Source organism: Erpetoichthys calabaricus, chromosome 7, assembly GCF_900747795.2.
Source record: "Erpetoichthys calabaricus chromosome 7, fErpCal1.3, whole genome shotgun sequence".
Classification (NCBI taxonomy): domain Eukaryota; kingdom Metazoa; phylum Chordata; class Cladistia; order Polypteriformes; family Polypteridae; genus Erpetoichthys; species Erpetoichthys calabaricus.
The window spans coordinates 117,975,475-117,993,807 of record NC_041400.2 but is presented as its reverse complement, the minus strand read 5'-3'; the positions used below and the strand labels follow the sequence as shown (position 1 = coordinate 117,993,807).

General features: G+C 36.0%; 1 protein-coding gene across 2 annotated transcripts in view; it reads left to right on the top strand.

The window, feature by feature from the left end:
• LOC114654147 (3'-5' RNA helicase YTHDC2) overlaps positions 1–18,333 on the top strand; it is a 137,275-nt gene that overhangs the window by 40,786 nt on the left and 78,156 nt on the right. For both annotated transcript variants that reach the window (XM_051929869.1, XM_051929868.1), the window contains 4 exons: positions 429–536; positions 3,086–3,234; positions 7,181–7,316; positions 10,313–10,439. In XM_051929869.1, the coding sequence (XP_051785829.1) occupies positions 429–536; positions 3,086–3,234; positions 7,181–7,316; positions 10,313–10,439 (520 nt within the window). The remainder of the gene's footprint in view (positions 1–428; positions 537–3,085; positions 3,235–7,180; positions 7,317–10,312; positions 10,440–18,333) is intronic.

Here is an 18,333-nt window from a genome sequence, read left to right as displayed (position 1 = left end):
TGTTGCGCGGCACCTGCACAGCTAAGAAGGACTATAGGCTCTGACGTGCAGGATTATTAAAATTATTATGTAAAATTTCCTTCAGGCTATAGGCATAGGGTGTAAATGAAACTTACATAAATTTTGTGTTTAGACTTGGGTCTATTCCCCAACATATCTCATTATGTACATGCAAATATTCCAAAATCCGAAAATATCTGAAATCCAAAATTTTTCTAGTCCTAGGCATTTCGGATTAGGATGTTCAGCCTGTAAAACATTTTTGTAGAATATCTGCACTGTCATCAGTTGACCTTTTTGTTAATTATTACAACTCTTTATTAGAACTACCATACATTTTATCCATTTAAATATTAATGTTTACATTAAAAGGCTTGGTTTCCCATCATGTCATGTTGTGCAAATATTCTTTATTTTATTATTCTTAGTCCAGGGTAAACTTTATGAAGTAAAAGAGCTATTTCTGGAAGATATCTTAAGATCAACTGGCTATGCAAACAAAGAAATGATCAAATACAAGAAGGATAAGCAAAAAGGTATGACTGTATTACCGAGAAGTAATCACAACTTTTTAAACATTATCAATATCCTTATAGAAAATGCATTTTTGACACATTTAAGATATTACTTACAAGGATATGCATATATGAACCCTGCAATGATCATGAGGCACTGGTTCTGGTATTGTCAGAGTGAAATGAGAAACAAATTTGGAAGGAAATATGCTATCATTCTGTAACAATGATTATTCTAAAATTGTGTAAGCAGGTTCAATAAATAAAAAATAAGGGTAACCCACTTACAAGGAGAGAACATGTTTTATGTTATTGAGAGTGTTATGATTTTTTATTCTACATTGTATTTCCTCACTTTTGTTAATTTATTTTTATGTGCTTGTATCTCTAACTGATAAGCTACAGAAAGGACTCTAAATGATAATTGTGCTCTGATGGCATTCTTTTAGAGGTACAGTTGAAAATGTGAAGTTTGCAGCAGTGTTCACCAAAAAACAAACAAAAAAAAAATAATTACATTTTATGTTACAAGAATATAAATATTTTCTGCATAGAGTGGGGCAAAAAAGTATTTAGTCAACCACCAATTGTGCAAGTTCTCCCACTTAAAAAGACGAGAGAGGCCTGTAATTTTCATCATAGGTATACCTCAACTATGAGAGACAAAATGAGAAAAATAAATCCAGAAAATCACATTGTCTGATTTTTGAAGAATTTATTTGCAAATTATGGTGGAAAAAAAGTATTTGGTCAATAACAAAAGTTCATCTCAATACTTTGTTATATACCCTTTGTTGGCAATGACAGAGGTCAAACGTTTTCTGTAAGTCTTCACAAGGTTTTCACACACTGTTGCTGGTATTTTGGCCCATTCCTCCATGCAGATCTCCTCTAGAGCAGTGATGTTTTGGGGCTGTCGCTGGGCAAAACGGACTTTCAACTCCCTCCAAAGATTTTCTATGGGGTTGAGATCTGGAGACTGGCTAGGCCACTCCAGGACCTTGAAATGCTTCTTACGAAGCCACTCCTTCGTTACCCGGGCAGTGTGTTTGGGATCATTGTCATGCTGAAAGACCCAGCCACGTTTCATCTTCAATGCCCTTGCATTGAGGTTTTGAGGTTTTCACTCAAAATCTGACGATAAATGGCCCCATTCATTCTTTCCTTTACACAGATCAGTCGTCCTGGTCCCTTTGCAGAAAAACAGCCCCAAAGCATGATGTTTCCACCCCCATGCTTTACAGTAGGTATGGTGTTCTTTGGATGCAACTCAGCATTCTTTCTCCTCCAAACACGACGAGTAGAGTTTTTTCATCTGACCATATGACATTCTCCCAATCCTCTTCTGGATCATCCAAATGCTTTCTAGCAAACTTCAGATGGGCCTGCACATGTACTGGCTTAAGCAGGGGGACACGTCTGGCATTGCAAGATTTGAGTCCCTGGCGGCGTAGTGTGTTACTGATGGTAGCCTTTGTTACTGCAGGTCATTCACTAGGTCCCCCCTGTGTGGTTCTGGGATTTTTGCTCACCGTTCTTGTGATCATTTTGACCCCACGGGGTGAGATCTTGCGTGGAGCCCCAGATCGAGGGAGATTATCAGTGGTCTTGTATGTCTTCCATTTTCTAATAATTGCTCCCACAGTTGATTTCTTCACACCAAGCTGCTTACCTATTGCAGATTCAGTCTTCCCAGCCTGGTGCAGGTCTACAATTTTGTTTCTGGTGTCCTTTGACAGCTCTTTGGTCTTGGCCATAGTGGAGTTTGGAGTGTGACTGTTTGAGGTTGTGGACAGGTGTCTTTTATATTGATAACGAGTTCAAACAGGTGCCATTAATACAGGTAACGAGTGGAGGACAGAGGAGCCTCTTACAGAAGAAGTTACAGGTCTGTGGATAAAACATGCCCTGTACCACCTTCTTTCACAAGTCTGCTGTTTTACCAGAGAAGGTCTTACATGCTGTTGAAAAACGAATTACAAAGTGCAAACTGACTTTACCATGCATCCTCCCAATGTCTTCATGCAAGTCAGTTTTTGAATTATGAAAGACTACAAGGAGTAACAATATTTAAATTTGTAGAGAATTCAGTGCAACAAGAAATATAAAGCATATAATTCTTCATAATGTCTCCTGAGGAAATAGACTTTCTAACTTAGCTAGCAAAAAATATATAAGTTTGCATATTTTAAAGGATCTGTTAAGCAATTAGTTGTGATATACAGTACTTTCTGTTAATCTTCTCTTTAGCCAAAATCACCTATTACCTATTATGTAAATCTATTTTCACTTAGTATTAGAGATTGTTGCAGTTTGCTAAATTACAAAGTCAATTTATGTTGCTGTTTTATTCATGCTCATTTTTTATTTGTTCATTTTTGCACTTCTCACAGTTACAATTTCAGCTTTGCTTTATATCCACATCCCATATTATTTTCTTTGTATCATCCTTAGCTTAAATCTCACACATGTGCCATCAGGTGCATTTTAAGTAAATACTTCAAAAGCTACTTTTATCAGAAGTTGTGTATTGATGGAGTTGTGTATTGATGTTTACTTTTTTTTGGTAGAGGAAAAACAACATGCCTCTCTAAATGAATGGTGCAAGTTTAGAGACCGCAGTCCAAAAGTTGAACAGCGTAAAGAAAAAGTTGCATCAAGACCACTTGAAGAGAAGGATTTTCTTGATGATGGACTGGATAGTGTATTTTGCCATCTGGTAATAATAATAATAATATTTTTATTTAATGTCTTAATGTGCCTTGTTAATTTTTAGTTTGTAAATTAAATGATACTAGGTAATGGTATTAGACTGTGAATTCATTGCATTATTACATCAATCTGTAGCAAAGTTATTTTTGATATTAAGTGGTGAACTATCCAGTGATTTTAAAATTTTGTCGCAGTTATGTTTGTTATCCCTTTAGTTTAGTAAGACATTCCTCTTTAAACCAAAAAAGTCACAATGGCTACAACACTTAGCTTAACAAACTGCATTATTGTAGAAACGTTCCCATCTGTTGGTCCAAAAAGTTGGGGTGCAAGGTTATTATAGTTTTGCCTTTTTATATTAGTTTTTATTTCTATATTTTTTCTGACCTTACTTGGAAATTCAGTTTAGTTTTAGTTTTCCTTCATTGTGTATTTTTAGTTTTAGTTTAGTTTTTATTTCACAAAGACATTTCTATTTTATTTTTATATATATTAGTTTCAGTTTTAGTAATTATGGCATGGAGCTCCTACGGAGTTAGTTTTGTGTCACAAACAGATGGAACTGTACACTTAACAGATTTGGATATAAGTTTAATGTTAGTGGAAGCTTGCTACACTGCCTGGTTTACTATCTGGTTTTGTTTTTGTCTGATAAAAACAAGCATAATCAAAACTAGACACTGAATATGATCAATTTTACACAATTTTATAATTTCTTAAATATTTTCTCATGAAAATAGGAAGAATAGGGCTCTTAGACTTGAATGAGTGTGCAGACCCCACCTAGCTGTATTGAGGGAAACAAAGAACAACAAGCATGTGGTGTCAAGGTTAGGGGCAGTGAGTCTTGAATAGACCACCATAAAGGACAGTAAACCCATAATGAGCAGAACAAGAGCAGGTAATAGGAGTACGGACAGGCATAAAACAACAAAGGCAGCATCTGAGATTAAGAACAATATATACATTATCTAAACTTGTTTATCCAGAGTAGGATTGCAGGAAACCTGGAGCCTACTGCAGCAGGTTTGAATGCAAGGCAGGAAAAATCCCTGGTATGCAATATGTATGATAAGGCTGATGTTAAGAACAAAAAGAATATGATATTTCAACTATCTGTTTTGAGAGAGAGAGAGAGAGAGAAAAAAACATTAAAAAAAGGGTGACAAATATTTTAAAATATAATTCTGCTAATGGATTACTTTCACAATAACAGGTATTTTGAGTCGTGAATATAAACTAAAAAAGATAAATTAATAAATATGGAATATATACAAAAACCCATTAGTAGGTTTAGTTTTTCATCACTTGTCAGACTCTCTACCTTTGTTTGTATCGCTTTGTTGTTAAATGATGTTTTTAAAGCAAAAGTGATTGGTCAGCAACAATATGCTGATCTTGTATGATGGCCTAGTCAGTCTCTCGATCAGTGCCGTTTTATTTTCAAAAACCGGGAGTGCTCTCCCCTCGACTTTCTTGTATACTCAGATATGGGGATGGATATTTGAGGAGTAAACTGCAAGACAATGATTATATTTTTACATTATGTACATGAAGGAACCATCAACAACAAATCAAATTAATAATATATTGAACAATTATTATAAAAGTAAAGCTTGAATAAATTGGACTCTGCAGCTGTATAAATAAAAAGTACCACTTCCGGGTGATGGATTTGTCCCAAAAGTTAATACAGATCTACAACTGTGGTGTTACAACAGCATGCCGAATTTCATCCATCTATCTAGTTGCGTTTTTGAGTTATTGTGTTTACACACACACAGACACACACGTACTTGCATGCGCGTACACACATAATTCCAAAAAACAGTATTGTTGGACACTGGTTAGTCTATAACAGGGGTAGGCAATGTCGGTCCTGGTGAGCCGCAGTGGCTACAGGTTTTCATTCCAACCCAATTGCTTAATTAGAAACCAATCATTGCCAATCTCAGACCTTATTTAATTTTATGGCTTGTTAGTCTGTGCAATGTAAGGCTCTTATATCGTAAATTTTTTTCCTTTCCAAGGATATCAGCCAAATGATTTGAAGCCTAAAACAGATCATTTTCAGTCTGTCACATTTTTCTATTAAGTGTTTTATTAACTCAAACAGTGCATGATGAACATACACAGATGTAATTGGAAAAAAGCTAGCTGGAGAACTGCTGGCTGCTTTGTCTTTTACATCTTATTGCTAATAAGGAGCAATTAAATCACTGAATGCAGCAGTTTAAGATTGAAATAAGCAATTAAGGTTGGAGAACCTTAACAAGCGAGACCACTAAAATGAAGCATCAAAATGTCACTTAAGCAATATGTGCTTCATCAGCAATAATTGAGGTTGGAACAAAAACCTGCAACCACTGCGGCTCTCCATTACTGACATTGCCTACCCCTGGTCTATATGTCAAGATTCGTCAAAATATCGAGGTCGAACTTTTTCATGATTACTATACTTTCTCTATAATTTGTATATGAGAAAGTAAAAACAATTTCTCCTGTGCAAAGTGGCAGGTGAATTGCTGTCAACAAAAAGCAGACACCTGAGAAATAAACTGAAACGTTACTCACTCATGATTTTTCTGTCCATATGGTAAACGTTTTGTTGACCAGCGCATTCTGATTTCAGCTGTTTGAATTACATCTTGATATACAACTAGCACAAAGAAAGGCGGCACATAAATCGCTTTATATGTCTCACGCTTTACGCACCCGCATTCAGCTTGCTCTGTCACCGCAAATGCTGTGTGAACAGCTGCCCTCCGTCACCAGCCACCGTTCACTGGATGAATATAGATAGATAGATAGATAGATAGATACTTTATTAATCCCAAGGGGAAATTCACAATATGCGGGCAGTTCGTGGTGGATGACTTTCTGTTTTAGAGAAAACTTACAAAGGTTAAAGACTAACAGCAAGAATATTCATTCAAAAATAAAAACTAAAAATATTTTAGTAAATTATTATTTTATTTCAGTTAGTCTTTCCAGCTACTTTAATAGTTTCATTTAGTTTTAGTTTTTCATTTCGGTTTTGTTAATAATTTTATTTCAGTTTTATAAAAATGTTTTTCTAATAATAGTTTCAGTTTTGATTTTAGTTTTCGTTAACTATAATAACCTTGTTGGGGTGTTCCACAAACATAGGAAGAGCTATAGGCCTGATGCTTAAAGGGATCACAAACACTGCGTGCATTTTATATAAGAGTAGTTTGAGAGTTATGCAATATAGAAAAAAAGTAAACCATTGAGTGCAACACAAAGATATTTTACTTTGAATATGGTCCATTTTTGTCTTTGTTCATACTTGTACAAAGGCAGAGAAATTTTGCAGTATTTTTGTGTCAGTAAAAGAACTCCAAAAATGAAGTAAAAATCAACAATACTAGTTGTCATTATGGCACCTTAATTTCTAAGTACATCAAATCATGTGGTGCCTAGTGACCCCACCCCTAGTGTTCATATTTAATTGCTCATGTATGTTAATGATATATGATTTAATTATTTCTGTAATTGCATTATAGCTGAAAACTTGTGCGCTAAGGCTGCACTCGCTGAAATGTGCAACACACAAATTAATTTAATTGAACAGAATTTATATATTTCAGTTTTCTATAAGTAAACCAAACTAAGTATTTACTTTTCATACAGCCGGAATAAGCAATTTTAACTAAAATTCTACTCCTTCTGAGACACATAATGAGAAATGCTGTTATATTTCTTTATATTTTAAACAGATCCAAAATTTAATTTTATAGCAATGTTTTTTATGAGCAAATGTTATACATGAACATATTACTGTATTCAATTTTTATTCTTAACAATATTTTGGATTTTATTTACAATTAGATATCACATAGTGTTGTATTTTCATGAATGTGATCAGTATAAACCTCACGTCTACTCAGACTAACACAGAAGGAACTTGTTTTTTATTTGCTGTGTCACAGAGTGAGAAGGATGTAAACACTCTAGAGCCTTGGCTACTAAATGAAATGGATGCTTGCATTTCTGATATCTTCCTAAACCAAGATGCCGAAGCCTTTGTGAAATTGTTTAACCTCATTCTGAGTGAAAATGTCAGTGGTAAGGCATATTTCCTGAGTATATTTTGTGATTAGAAAATATTCAGGCTGTACATTAAAACCTAACAAATAAACAGCAGTTTAATAATGATGGGAAACATGACTGTAGACAAATTGTGCTTTAGGAAAAAATAAAAAGAGCAATGTAGTAGTTGTATGCTTCATCTTTTTTATAGCGTTTTTTATGCTCCTATTCATGCAAACCTAAACTAAAGACGGAAGAAACACCCTTGTGCTGGAAGAGTAGCAGCAATGTATTCCATCTTTGGCAAAATTAGGTTTTGGAAGCAAACTGTCCCTTGACTAATTAAAACTATTTGTTAAAAAGGAATTATTTTTCTGGTCCATAATTATGATACTAGTTTAAATAAGAAAGATGTGATTCATAAATTACTTGTTTACCTGTTGTCGATCTGAATTTGAGATTTGTTAGACAATAAATGTTTCATGCATTTCTTTACATTTTAAAAAAGGAATAATTTACTGTCATTCAGGAAACTGCAGTTGGTTTCTTTGCTTTACATATTCCAACAACCTTTAGGCTTATGGTAGCAAGAGCCTAAAAGTAGTTAAAGAATAATAAAAGAAAAAATGAATTTGTTGAATCAGAAGAGTTAGTGCTTTTCACTGACTTACAATAGTTAGTTAGGTCATCTTCATATGCATAAGCAAAGGAGTAGGAAATTGTGCAACATTTTTAAGTGTATGCATATCAATATGCAAAGCACCTGGTGTGATAGCCCATGTCTGTTTGTCATTCTTTCTGTCTGTCCACATGAAACAACTCGGCCCCAAGTGGACCAGTTTTATTGAAATGTGACCCACACTTATTCTTCAAGGAAGTTTGTTGAGACAGGTCAATTTTCTTTGAGATATCTCAAACAGATCACAATGTACAATGATTTGAAGTTTCTAAATCTCCCATGGAAAAGCTTTGGTAATTCTGAAAACTATTCTATCATTCTGTTTGACTTAAATGACAAATTAATTTGCTGTTTCAATTTTACCTTGACAGCAATTGCATCAACTTGTATATTGTGCATATTTTCCTCTTTTTCACCTCCAGAAGTCACTGCTGACTGCAAACAAGTCCCCAATACAAGTTAAAAGTCACTGCCACTGGCTGTTTGTGGGGCCAGGCAAGCAGGCACGCAATCCGGCATCTGCAAATCAAACTGGGTGCACGCAGAAACCTTTCCTTTAGCAAGTTTCTTCTTTATGAAGTCTCCCCAGTGGCTTGAGCGCAAACAGAAGTGAACCTGTGCACCAGCATTTCACTCCTCTCAATTTTTTAAGTCAGTGGTTCCCATGGATTGGCACTAGTTCATAGATATTTTTTGCTGGTCAGTAAAAACAATGTATGCAAATAGAAGGATTAAAAGTTACAGAAAGAGAATGAAAATAGGTAGATCAGTGGAATTGCATGGTAAAAGCTTGGTTTATTTGATTATTTTTTGGAAGACACCAGGTGTGGCAACATTTTAAGCTTACAGCAGCCATGGGTAGCATCATCTTATTAAGAACACCTGATGTGAGCCAGAATACAAGGTCTGTCTATTAAATAACGAGACTGACACAATAACTCACTTTTATTTAAATAACAATTCTAATGTTTGTCCCCTTCAATATATTCCATTCGCAATTATGCACTGATGCAGTTTCAACTGGTTGTGTGGAGCAGATCAGTTTCTATTAGCTGTTTCAAGACATCTGACATTCTTCTTTATTTCTTTACTGCATCCATTGACTCAAAACATGTTCTTTTGACACGTTGCTCACCTTTTAAACTCAACATAATTCCGGCACACAAGGGGAAACACAACTGCATTAAACCATGACTGACAGTCAACTAAACAGCAGAGAGTGTTGTTGTTTGTCATGCAGGTTTGGACATGTTTAAACCTGCATGGCAAGTGCTCATAATCAGTTCTCACTGCTTTGTTTAAGAGATAGAAACACTGTCTTGTTATTTAATAGTCAGGACTCAGATATTTCTACAGGAATAGTTTGCTCACTCTTGTTGTAGGTGACTAGGTTCGAAGCATGGAAACATTTGATGTATGGACATGTAGCATGTGCGGTAAAGGTGTTGGGAGAAAATCAACTGCCAGAGTAACGAGTTATTGGAAGAGAGTGTATAAAAGTTGTAGTGGTTTAGTAAGTATTCTACAGGAGGCAGGTGCAGCCTTTGTGGAAGGTGTACCAGAGAGATGCAAAATGCTGATGTATCAAGTGTAAATTTATTTGTACAGTGAGGAGGTTGGGCAAGTTCTGCTACTTACGTGATATGTTGAGCACATACTCAGGTGCAGGTACAGCAGCGATAGTGAAGGTGAAATGTATTCCAGTAAAGGGAAAGATTTTTGAAAGCCATGTGAGAAGTAGTGTGCTCTGTGGGAGCAAGACATACTCTGCGAAAGTGGAACATGAAACAAAATTGAAAAGAACAAAAATGTGAATGATCAAGGGGAAGATGAATGCTGAATTAAGAGAATGACAAGTGTGGAGAAGAAAGGTGTTGTGTTGTGGAGAAATAGACAAATGCTTTGGGCATGTTGAACAGAAGGCAGATGAAAACTGGGTGATGAGGTTCGCCAAGGTGGAGGAAATGAGGACAAAAAAGATGTGGTTGAAGATGGCGTCAGATGATATATAGAGTATGGGTCTTATTTCAAATGTTGCTCAGAACTGTAGAGACTGGAAGAGACAGATTTGGGTAGAAGTCAGCTAACCTGGAAAAACCCAGAAAATGGCTGTTAAATTGGTGATGATTTGTTTGTAAGATTTTATTCTTTTCTTCCTTCAACCATAAAGTCTCTTTTTAAAATTTCTACAAACAGTAAACAGGGAGTGTTATGCTACACAGCCCAGTGCATTTGTTAATTTTTTTTGTCTTTTGTTATATACAATATCTTACTGTTTTTAGCAGTCTGTTTTTATCATATTCAAGAGTTTTTTGATTCTTTAGAAATAACTTATCTTTTATTGCTACCATAGTTGACTACAGACACAGAGAAACCAGTGCTACACCTTTGATGGTTGCAGCAGGGAGAGGATTCATTAGTCAGGTGGAACAACTTCTTAGTATGGGAGCCAATGTACATTTAAAAGCATCTAATGGATGGTAAGTAAAGTGAATATATAAGAGTGAAAAATAAAAGATACTTTACATATTTAAAAAGAAAGAAAATATATTTGTTAACTTCTTCCTAAGGTATGCTTGTATAATTTCTGCTTCCTATAAGAATAATTACATAACAAAGGTTACTTCACTGATTGATCTGTCACATATACAGACTGACACACATATACACATACATATTCAGACTTTTTTTTTTCGATCATTAGAACAATCTAGATGAGAACAGGCCATTCACCCCAAAAAAGCTTGCCAGTCCTATCCACTTAATTCCTCTAAAAAAAATCTAGTCTAGTTTTGAAAGTCCCTAAAGTGTTACTGTCTACCACAATACTTGGTAGATTATTCAAATTGTCTATGGTTCTCTTTGTAGAATAAAACTTCCTAATGTTTGTTTTAAATTTACTCTTAACAAGTTTCCAAATGTTTCCCCTTGCTCTTGATGAGCTCATTTTAAAATAACAGTCTTGATCGACTGTACTAATTCCCTTCACAATTTTAAACACTTCAATCATGTCAAATGTTAATCTTGTTTTTCTTAAACTGAAAAGGCTTGTCGAAGCAGAGATGGGCACCCTTAACCCAAGGAAGGCACTCGGAGTCTCAAGACAGGCAGCAGCTTTATCAAGCTTTACTGTGCAATGCACATACAGACTCAAATCAGGTGAACTGAGTGTCTAACAATGGGACCATCTTACATTTATTACAGTTCTTATGAAGAGCTTACCTCACTTAGCTCAGTTGTCACTCTCAACCGACTCCCAACATCCCTTGGCCTTGCTTCTACCTCTAATTAGTTCTACCAGTATTTCCCAGCCTAATGAGTGTAGTTCTATTTATCATGCCCCCTTTTCAGGCTCTCTCCCAACCTTGCACCCGTACAGTTCTTGCCACCCTTATTTCCTTTCCTCAGCTCATGTTCACCATGTGTTTTTTTGTTTTTTTTTTGCCCTTCTCTGCATACCTGACCTTGACTTACGAAATATTGGTGGGTTCCAGCTTGCCAAGAAAAATAAAAAATATACAGGCACAGGCCTTTTTGTGATTTAACCCTTACCATACTAACGTGCACTAAGATATAAAGCTTATTTTCATATAAGCTAATGATTCTGTTTGAGTATATGCATATCATCAATTTTAACAATATACTTTTCTATAAAAAGGCTCATCTCTTTTAATCTTTCTTTATAATTCATCCCTTGTTGCCCTGGAATGAGCCTAGTCGCTCTTCACTGGACCTTTTCTACTGCTGCTATGCACTTTTTGTATCCTAGAGACCAAAAATGCACACAGTACCAGGGCTGTGGAGATGGTAGATAAATTCTTTGTCTCCGACTCCGACTCCTTAGTTTCCGGTACATCTGATTCCGACTCCCCGACTCCGACTCGTCTGTATTTAATATGCTAATGGATTTTCCATGTTGATTGAAGGAAGGCAACATACACGTCATTTAACCAGTATGATTATCCAGTAAGAGACTTTCTTTTCTTCATTGAAGATACAATGCCATCAGCTATTAACCCTCCATTTTTGTTCAGGCAATATATCAAGCTCTTCCATTCCAAGAAATATTTACAGGCTATTAAATCTTCATATTGCAGCCTTTTGGTGACAGTAAAGGGGTAAGAAAGTAGACTTTCCAGTTCTTTTACTTGTGCCCACTGGCTTTCAGTTAATAAAACATTTTCATTGTCCAGTTTTTCAAGAAAGTCTTTTAGTTCAAGCAAACACTTTACCATCAAGTAAGTGCTTCCCCAGCGTGTTGTTTGATCCAAAATGGCTCCTTTTCCTGCACGTCTTTTCAAAATGGCATCTGTGTTAGGAGCCCTGGCTGCAACAGTTACTTGCCTCAATTTGCCAATTAGAGTAGCTGCATGACGATCTTTCAATCCATCTCTTATTGCAAGTTGCAGAGTATGAACAGCACAATACGTATGTTGAATAGTAGTAAGCTTAGATGCTTCTTCAGCAATGCTATCCAGAATTTCACTATTCCCTTCGGTTTCACTTTCTCTAGTACTTGCAAGAACTGTCTTCCTCTAATATTGTGAATTTCCCCTTGGGATTATCTATCTGTCTGTCTGTCTGTCACTTTCTTTATCTACTTTAGTCATTTTCTCAATTGTGCTTAACATATTAGAAGCATTATCTGTCACAATACATGGAATCTGTTCCTTTTTAATTCAAAATCTTCTAGAACAGGTGGTGTGCAGAGTTATGCTAAAGTTCAGCCCTGGGTGGGAGCATATGTGGAGAGTGCAGACCGAACCCCTGAACACACATCAGGTCATAGCACACACCTACATCATTATACTTGTTTACACTCAAATGAACCTGTTAAACACATTATATCTGAAATAAAATGAAAACACTTTTTGTAATTTACCATAATCCAGATTACAATATGTGAATGTCTGGTTGTATAATAGCTCAGCTGAACTTCACACTAGTAGTAACACAACTATGCACTGGGCTTTGTTCTTACTTCAGAGAAGTATTTAATTATGACTATTGTTTGTGAAATGGGACATTTTAACTTGCTGTATTTTTTGTTCATTACAATTTAAATTTATTATGAGTCGGAGTCTGTACATTTCTGCCAACTCCACCTGCGACTCCAGGTACCCAAAATTGTCTCTGACTCCTCGACTCCGACTCCACAGCCCTGCACAGTACTCTAAAGGAGGCCTCACCAGTGCCTTATAAAGCCAGAGCATATCCTCCTTGAACACTACATATAACCTAACTTTCTGTTACCCTTCTTGATGGCTTCTGAACACTGGAAGTTGATAGCATAGAGCCCACTATGACATCTACATCCTTCTCATAAGGTGTATTCTCAGGTGTATTTTGGACCTCCCATCGTGTATTCAAACGTCTAACATTTTTATTGCTTATGTGTAATACTTTAAATTTACTGATATTAAACTTCATCTGCCACAAATCTGCCCAAGCTTGTATGCTGTCCAAGTCCCTCTGTAATGATTTAATGGATTCCAGATTATCTGTCAATCCATCTTTCTTGGTATCATCTGCAGACTTAACCAGCTTGTTACTTATATTCCTATTCAAATCATTTATATATACTAAAAATGGCAGCAGCCCTAACAATGACCCCTGTGAAGCACCACTCTTAACATCAGCCAATTCTGATAAGGTTCCTCTCACCATCACCCTCTGTTTCCTGTGTCTGAGCCAGTTCTGCACCCATCTAAAAACATCACCATGAACTCCCACTTCTTTTAGTTTGATGCCCAACCTCTCATGTTGCACCTTATCCAATGCTTTCTGAAAGTCCACATAAATAATATAAGCTCCACTTTGATCATACCTTTTTGTTGCTTCCTCATAGAATTCCAGCATGTTAGTAAAACATGACCTCCCTCTTCTGAACCCATGCTAACTGTTCAGAAAAACTCCTGTACTTGCCATGTGCTACTCAATCATATCCTTAATAATTCCTTCCATTAGTTTTCCTGTAATGCATGTTAAGGTTATTGGCCTGTAGTTGCTTTGATCTGTCTGGTCACCCATTTTATATAATAGGATAATGTTTGCCATTTTCCAGTCCTTCAGAATTTCCCCATTGTGCAGTGACTATCTAAAAATATTTGTCAAGGGTTTATGCTGTATATGTACTCGCTAACCTCCTTATGGACTCAAGGGTAAATATTACCTGGTTCTGGAGATTTGTTTGATATCAGCCTACACTTCTCCCTCTACAATTCCCAAATCAGTCAGTACCTCTTTAGTAGTTCCATTTACCGCTGGGAGGTTATCTTCTTCCTCACTTGTGAAGACCTCAGAAAAATGCTTAATTAGAGCATCCGTTAATTCACTACCTGCACTTTTTAATTTTCCTTTACTATTCCTGATGCACTTCTTTACTCCTCTTTAACTGTTCTTTTACTACTAAAGAACTGAAAGAATCTCTTTGGGTCATCTTTTTGCCTTATCTTCTATATTCTTCTCCATGTGTCTTTTAGCCTCCCTAATGTCCTTCTTAATGGTTTCCTTCATGTTCTCATATGCCCTATGATTCATATTGGAGGTATTAGTCTTATATGACAATTATAAGAGCTGTTTTTTCCTTTGCAGCTTTTTTTTTAGCTCTTTGTTAACCCACCAGAGTTTTTTTTCCATTTCCTGTTAATTACAAATTTAAGTGTTCTTGTCAATTAAAAATTTCCGTTAAAACCAAAAACATGCCTTTTTAATATGGAATAAATGTAGGGCAACCCTGTGCAAGCACATGCAAACTTGAGTAAATATGCAAGTAAAATCTTTACAAATTGTGTGCATGTACTTTGAAGCAACAGAAGTATATGCAGAATCCCTGTGCGAGCTTAGCTCCACTAAATGTGTGTCAATGATCGTTGACTGTAACTTCAAAGTAACACTAGACTTGGATGTTATTTTAGAAGTAGAAAGTGGATAGGACTGGAAAGCTTTGTTGGGCTAAATGGCCTGTTCTTGTCTAGGATGTTCTTAGAAAAAAAAATTAAATTGGATTGTGAAAGTTTATTTTCTTACACTTACGTGATTGTGCTTATGACACAAAATTAATTTTCAGACAGTACTATTTTATATTGAAGCATAATTAAACAGTGAAACAGAGGTAAGGGGTACATACTTTATTACTACTGTTAGATTTTCCTTTGAAACAGAGGACATTATTCAAATCAAATGTAATTTCAACTTTTTTTGGATTGGCACATCTCAAAGTGTCATTTGTCCTAAAGAGCATAAAAAGGTATTCATCAGTAAGTATTTGTTTATCATTATTTATTTAGCAGACACCTTTATTTTATCAGCCTTCATCAGAGGATAATGCTTAGACTGACAAGAATCTTGGCTATCAGACAAAAACGCCATTAACAGACATTTGAACATACTGTAAACCCAACATATGCAAACTTAAGTAGAACATGCTCATAATAAATAAAATGTTACGACCTGTTCCACCCCCCCAAACGAATTGTGCTATATATTGCCTTTGATTCTTGTAAGTCTAAGCATTATCCTGTGATGAAGGCTCCTGGTAGGGGCTGAAAGCTCAGGAATAAAAACTACTTTATGATACGTGATTCATTTTTCTCTGTTTGTGGATCTCCAGCTGCTAATATGCAAACCGTATCACAGACCTTCGCTTCCATATATATTAGAAAAAGTTTTACCACACCCTGCTATTTTGAGAGACCACTGCTTCTGGACCCTGATAATGCTGGAGCACTACAGCTACTGATCTGCTTACCCATGTCACTTTTGAATTGCTGCTGTCCATAACCTCATCCTTAAAACCTCTGCAAACTCCTACAGTATCTGGAGGAGATAGTAACAACAGCACAGAGGTCATCTCAGCTAACTAGTAAATTTGCCTATAGTTCTCCCAAAGGAGGTTTACTGTAGATAGGTATACTGAAAGATTGTTTAATGCAGGCAAAGTATAAAATTATTATTTGTGTTGTGATTGCTGTGGGTTATTATTGTGGCTTTGAGGTGGTACTGAGAAGAATAACCATTCTATAGTGCACTTTGCAACACTGAAACCGGTCCATTTCTTGAACTAACATTCACTGCTGGACACAAGCATTAGAATAACTGACACATTTTTTGGCTGAAAAAACCCACAGTTAAGGGGTCATTATTCAAGTTAGGGATACAGTAAAGACGTTAGGGATACAGTAATACAAATAAATAACTAAACAAAACGGTAAAAAGAAAATAATATACAAGTATTTGGATGCCCTGGTGGGAACTTCTAATTCAATTATCAGGAAGTAGAATCTACGTCAAATACTCAGATGCTGCCTGGAAAGGTCTTACCTCAAAACTCCCTGCACAAACTAGGAAACTTTTGAGGGAAAAAACGAGAGACCAATGATCACTTTGAAGGAGCTGCCGAGTTAAATTTTAGAAATTAAAGTAAAAATACAACAGTCAGCCATATTAACATGTCTCTGGATGGGAGGGTGGCATAAAAGTAGCTGCTACTGCAAAAAATAAAGTAAAGACATCTTGGAATTTGTCCAAAAGCACAAGAATGTTCCAGTTACAACGTGGGAAAAGTTTTGTTGGGTCAGTTGAGACCTAAGATAGGGGTTTTTGGCCAGAGTTGTAAGACATGTAAATGTTTTAGAAGGGGGAATGGATAATGGAAAATAGAATCAAATACTATAAGAGAATCTGTTTTATTCTGCTAAAAAACTGAAGCTCAGGTGAAATTTCATCTTTCACCAGTACAGTGATTCCAGAGTAACATTGGAGTTGCTTAAAGGCAAAAAAGTGAATCTTCTTCAATGACCTAGTCAAAACCCTGAGCTCATTTCAATTAAAAATCTGTGGCACTGAAAATTGTACTTTGTCAACCTGGGGCAAATCTTTGTTGAAGAATGGGCCAAAGTCATTCCTGAACAGTATGCAACACTTTTGCATGCTTGCAACAAAAGACCTAAAGCAGCTATGGCTGCAAAAGGAGCTCTATAAAAATTAAAGTGTCAGGATCTAATTTTATTTTTCAGTGGTTTTAAGTAAAATATCACAAAATAAAATCTGTTCTGCAGTAAAACTAGAGAATTGGCTAATACTTTTGTAGGGCATTATATATACAGAAGTGCTTTTAATATTTTACACATTTATTTTCAGTTATTTTGGACACTTTTTTATTTGCCATGATTGGTGTTCATTTTAGTTTCTCACATGTAAATATATAAAAAATGTAATTTAAGGCTCTTGCAGTTTCAAAACCTTTTTCCTGATTGGCTAGAACCAGAATGCTTAATATGAAATATACTGTATATGCAAATTTTCCATAGCACAAGCCTTTATATCCTTTTGGATAGGAATGTCCTCCCTGAAGAACTTAATGTAGGGTTTGGAATGAGATTTGGATCACCTTAGATTATCCAAGATTGGAGTGGAGGATGTCATTATCCATCTGTTCCATAAGTCTTATTCTCACCTGGACAAAACTGACAGCGCTGTGAGGATTGTTTGTTTTGATTTACTAAGTGCATTCAGTACCATCCAGCCCATCTCTGTTAAGAGGTAAACTAAGAGATACACAGGTGGATGTACCTATGGTGTCCTGGATACTATCCTATCTATCTATCTATCTATCTATCTATCTATCTATCTATCTATCTATCTATCTATCTATCTATCTATCTATCTATCTGTCTGTCTGTCTGTCTGTCTGTCTGTCTGTCTGTCTGTCTGTCTGTCTGTCTGTCTGTCTGTCAGACAGAATGTAGTTTGTGAGATTTGAGGACTGTGTTTCTAATACAGGTAAGAGTAACACTGGTGCACTACAATGAACATTTCTGTCTCCTTTTCTCTTTACTCTGTACACCTCAGAAAAAATATATATCAATTCACGTATCTTGCAGAAATTTGCATGATAACTCTACACTTATGGGGGTGTATTGATAAGGGGGATGAGACAGAGTATAGGAGTCAGGTGGAGAACTTTGTTTCTTGGTGCAGAACAAATTGTCTGCAACTAAACATCAACAAAACCAAGGAACTGGTTAATGGCTTTCACCGCACCATAGGGCCTCTGTGTCCAGTCACTATTTATGGAGTGGATGTAAGGGTGGTGCACTGCTACAAATACTTTGGGTCCTTATCAATGACAGGTTGGACTGGTTTTGTAACACATAAAAAGTATATAAGAAAAAGAGCAGGCTTTTTATTTAGAAGACTGCATTCCTTTAATGTGTGGTAGTGACATCCTTCACATTTACTACAATGTTGTGATGGGCAGTTAGATTTGGTACACTGTGGTGTGCTGGGCTGGTAACATCACTTCAAGAGAGGCATACTGAACCAACAAGCTAATTATGAACTATGTTGCACATCCTGTATCTGACACACTAA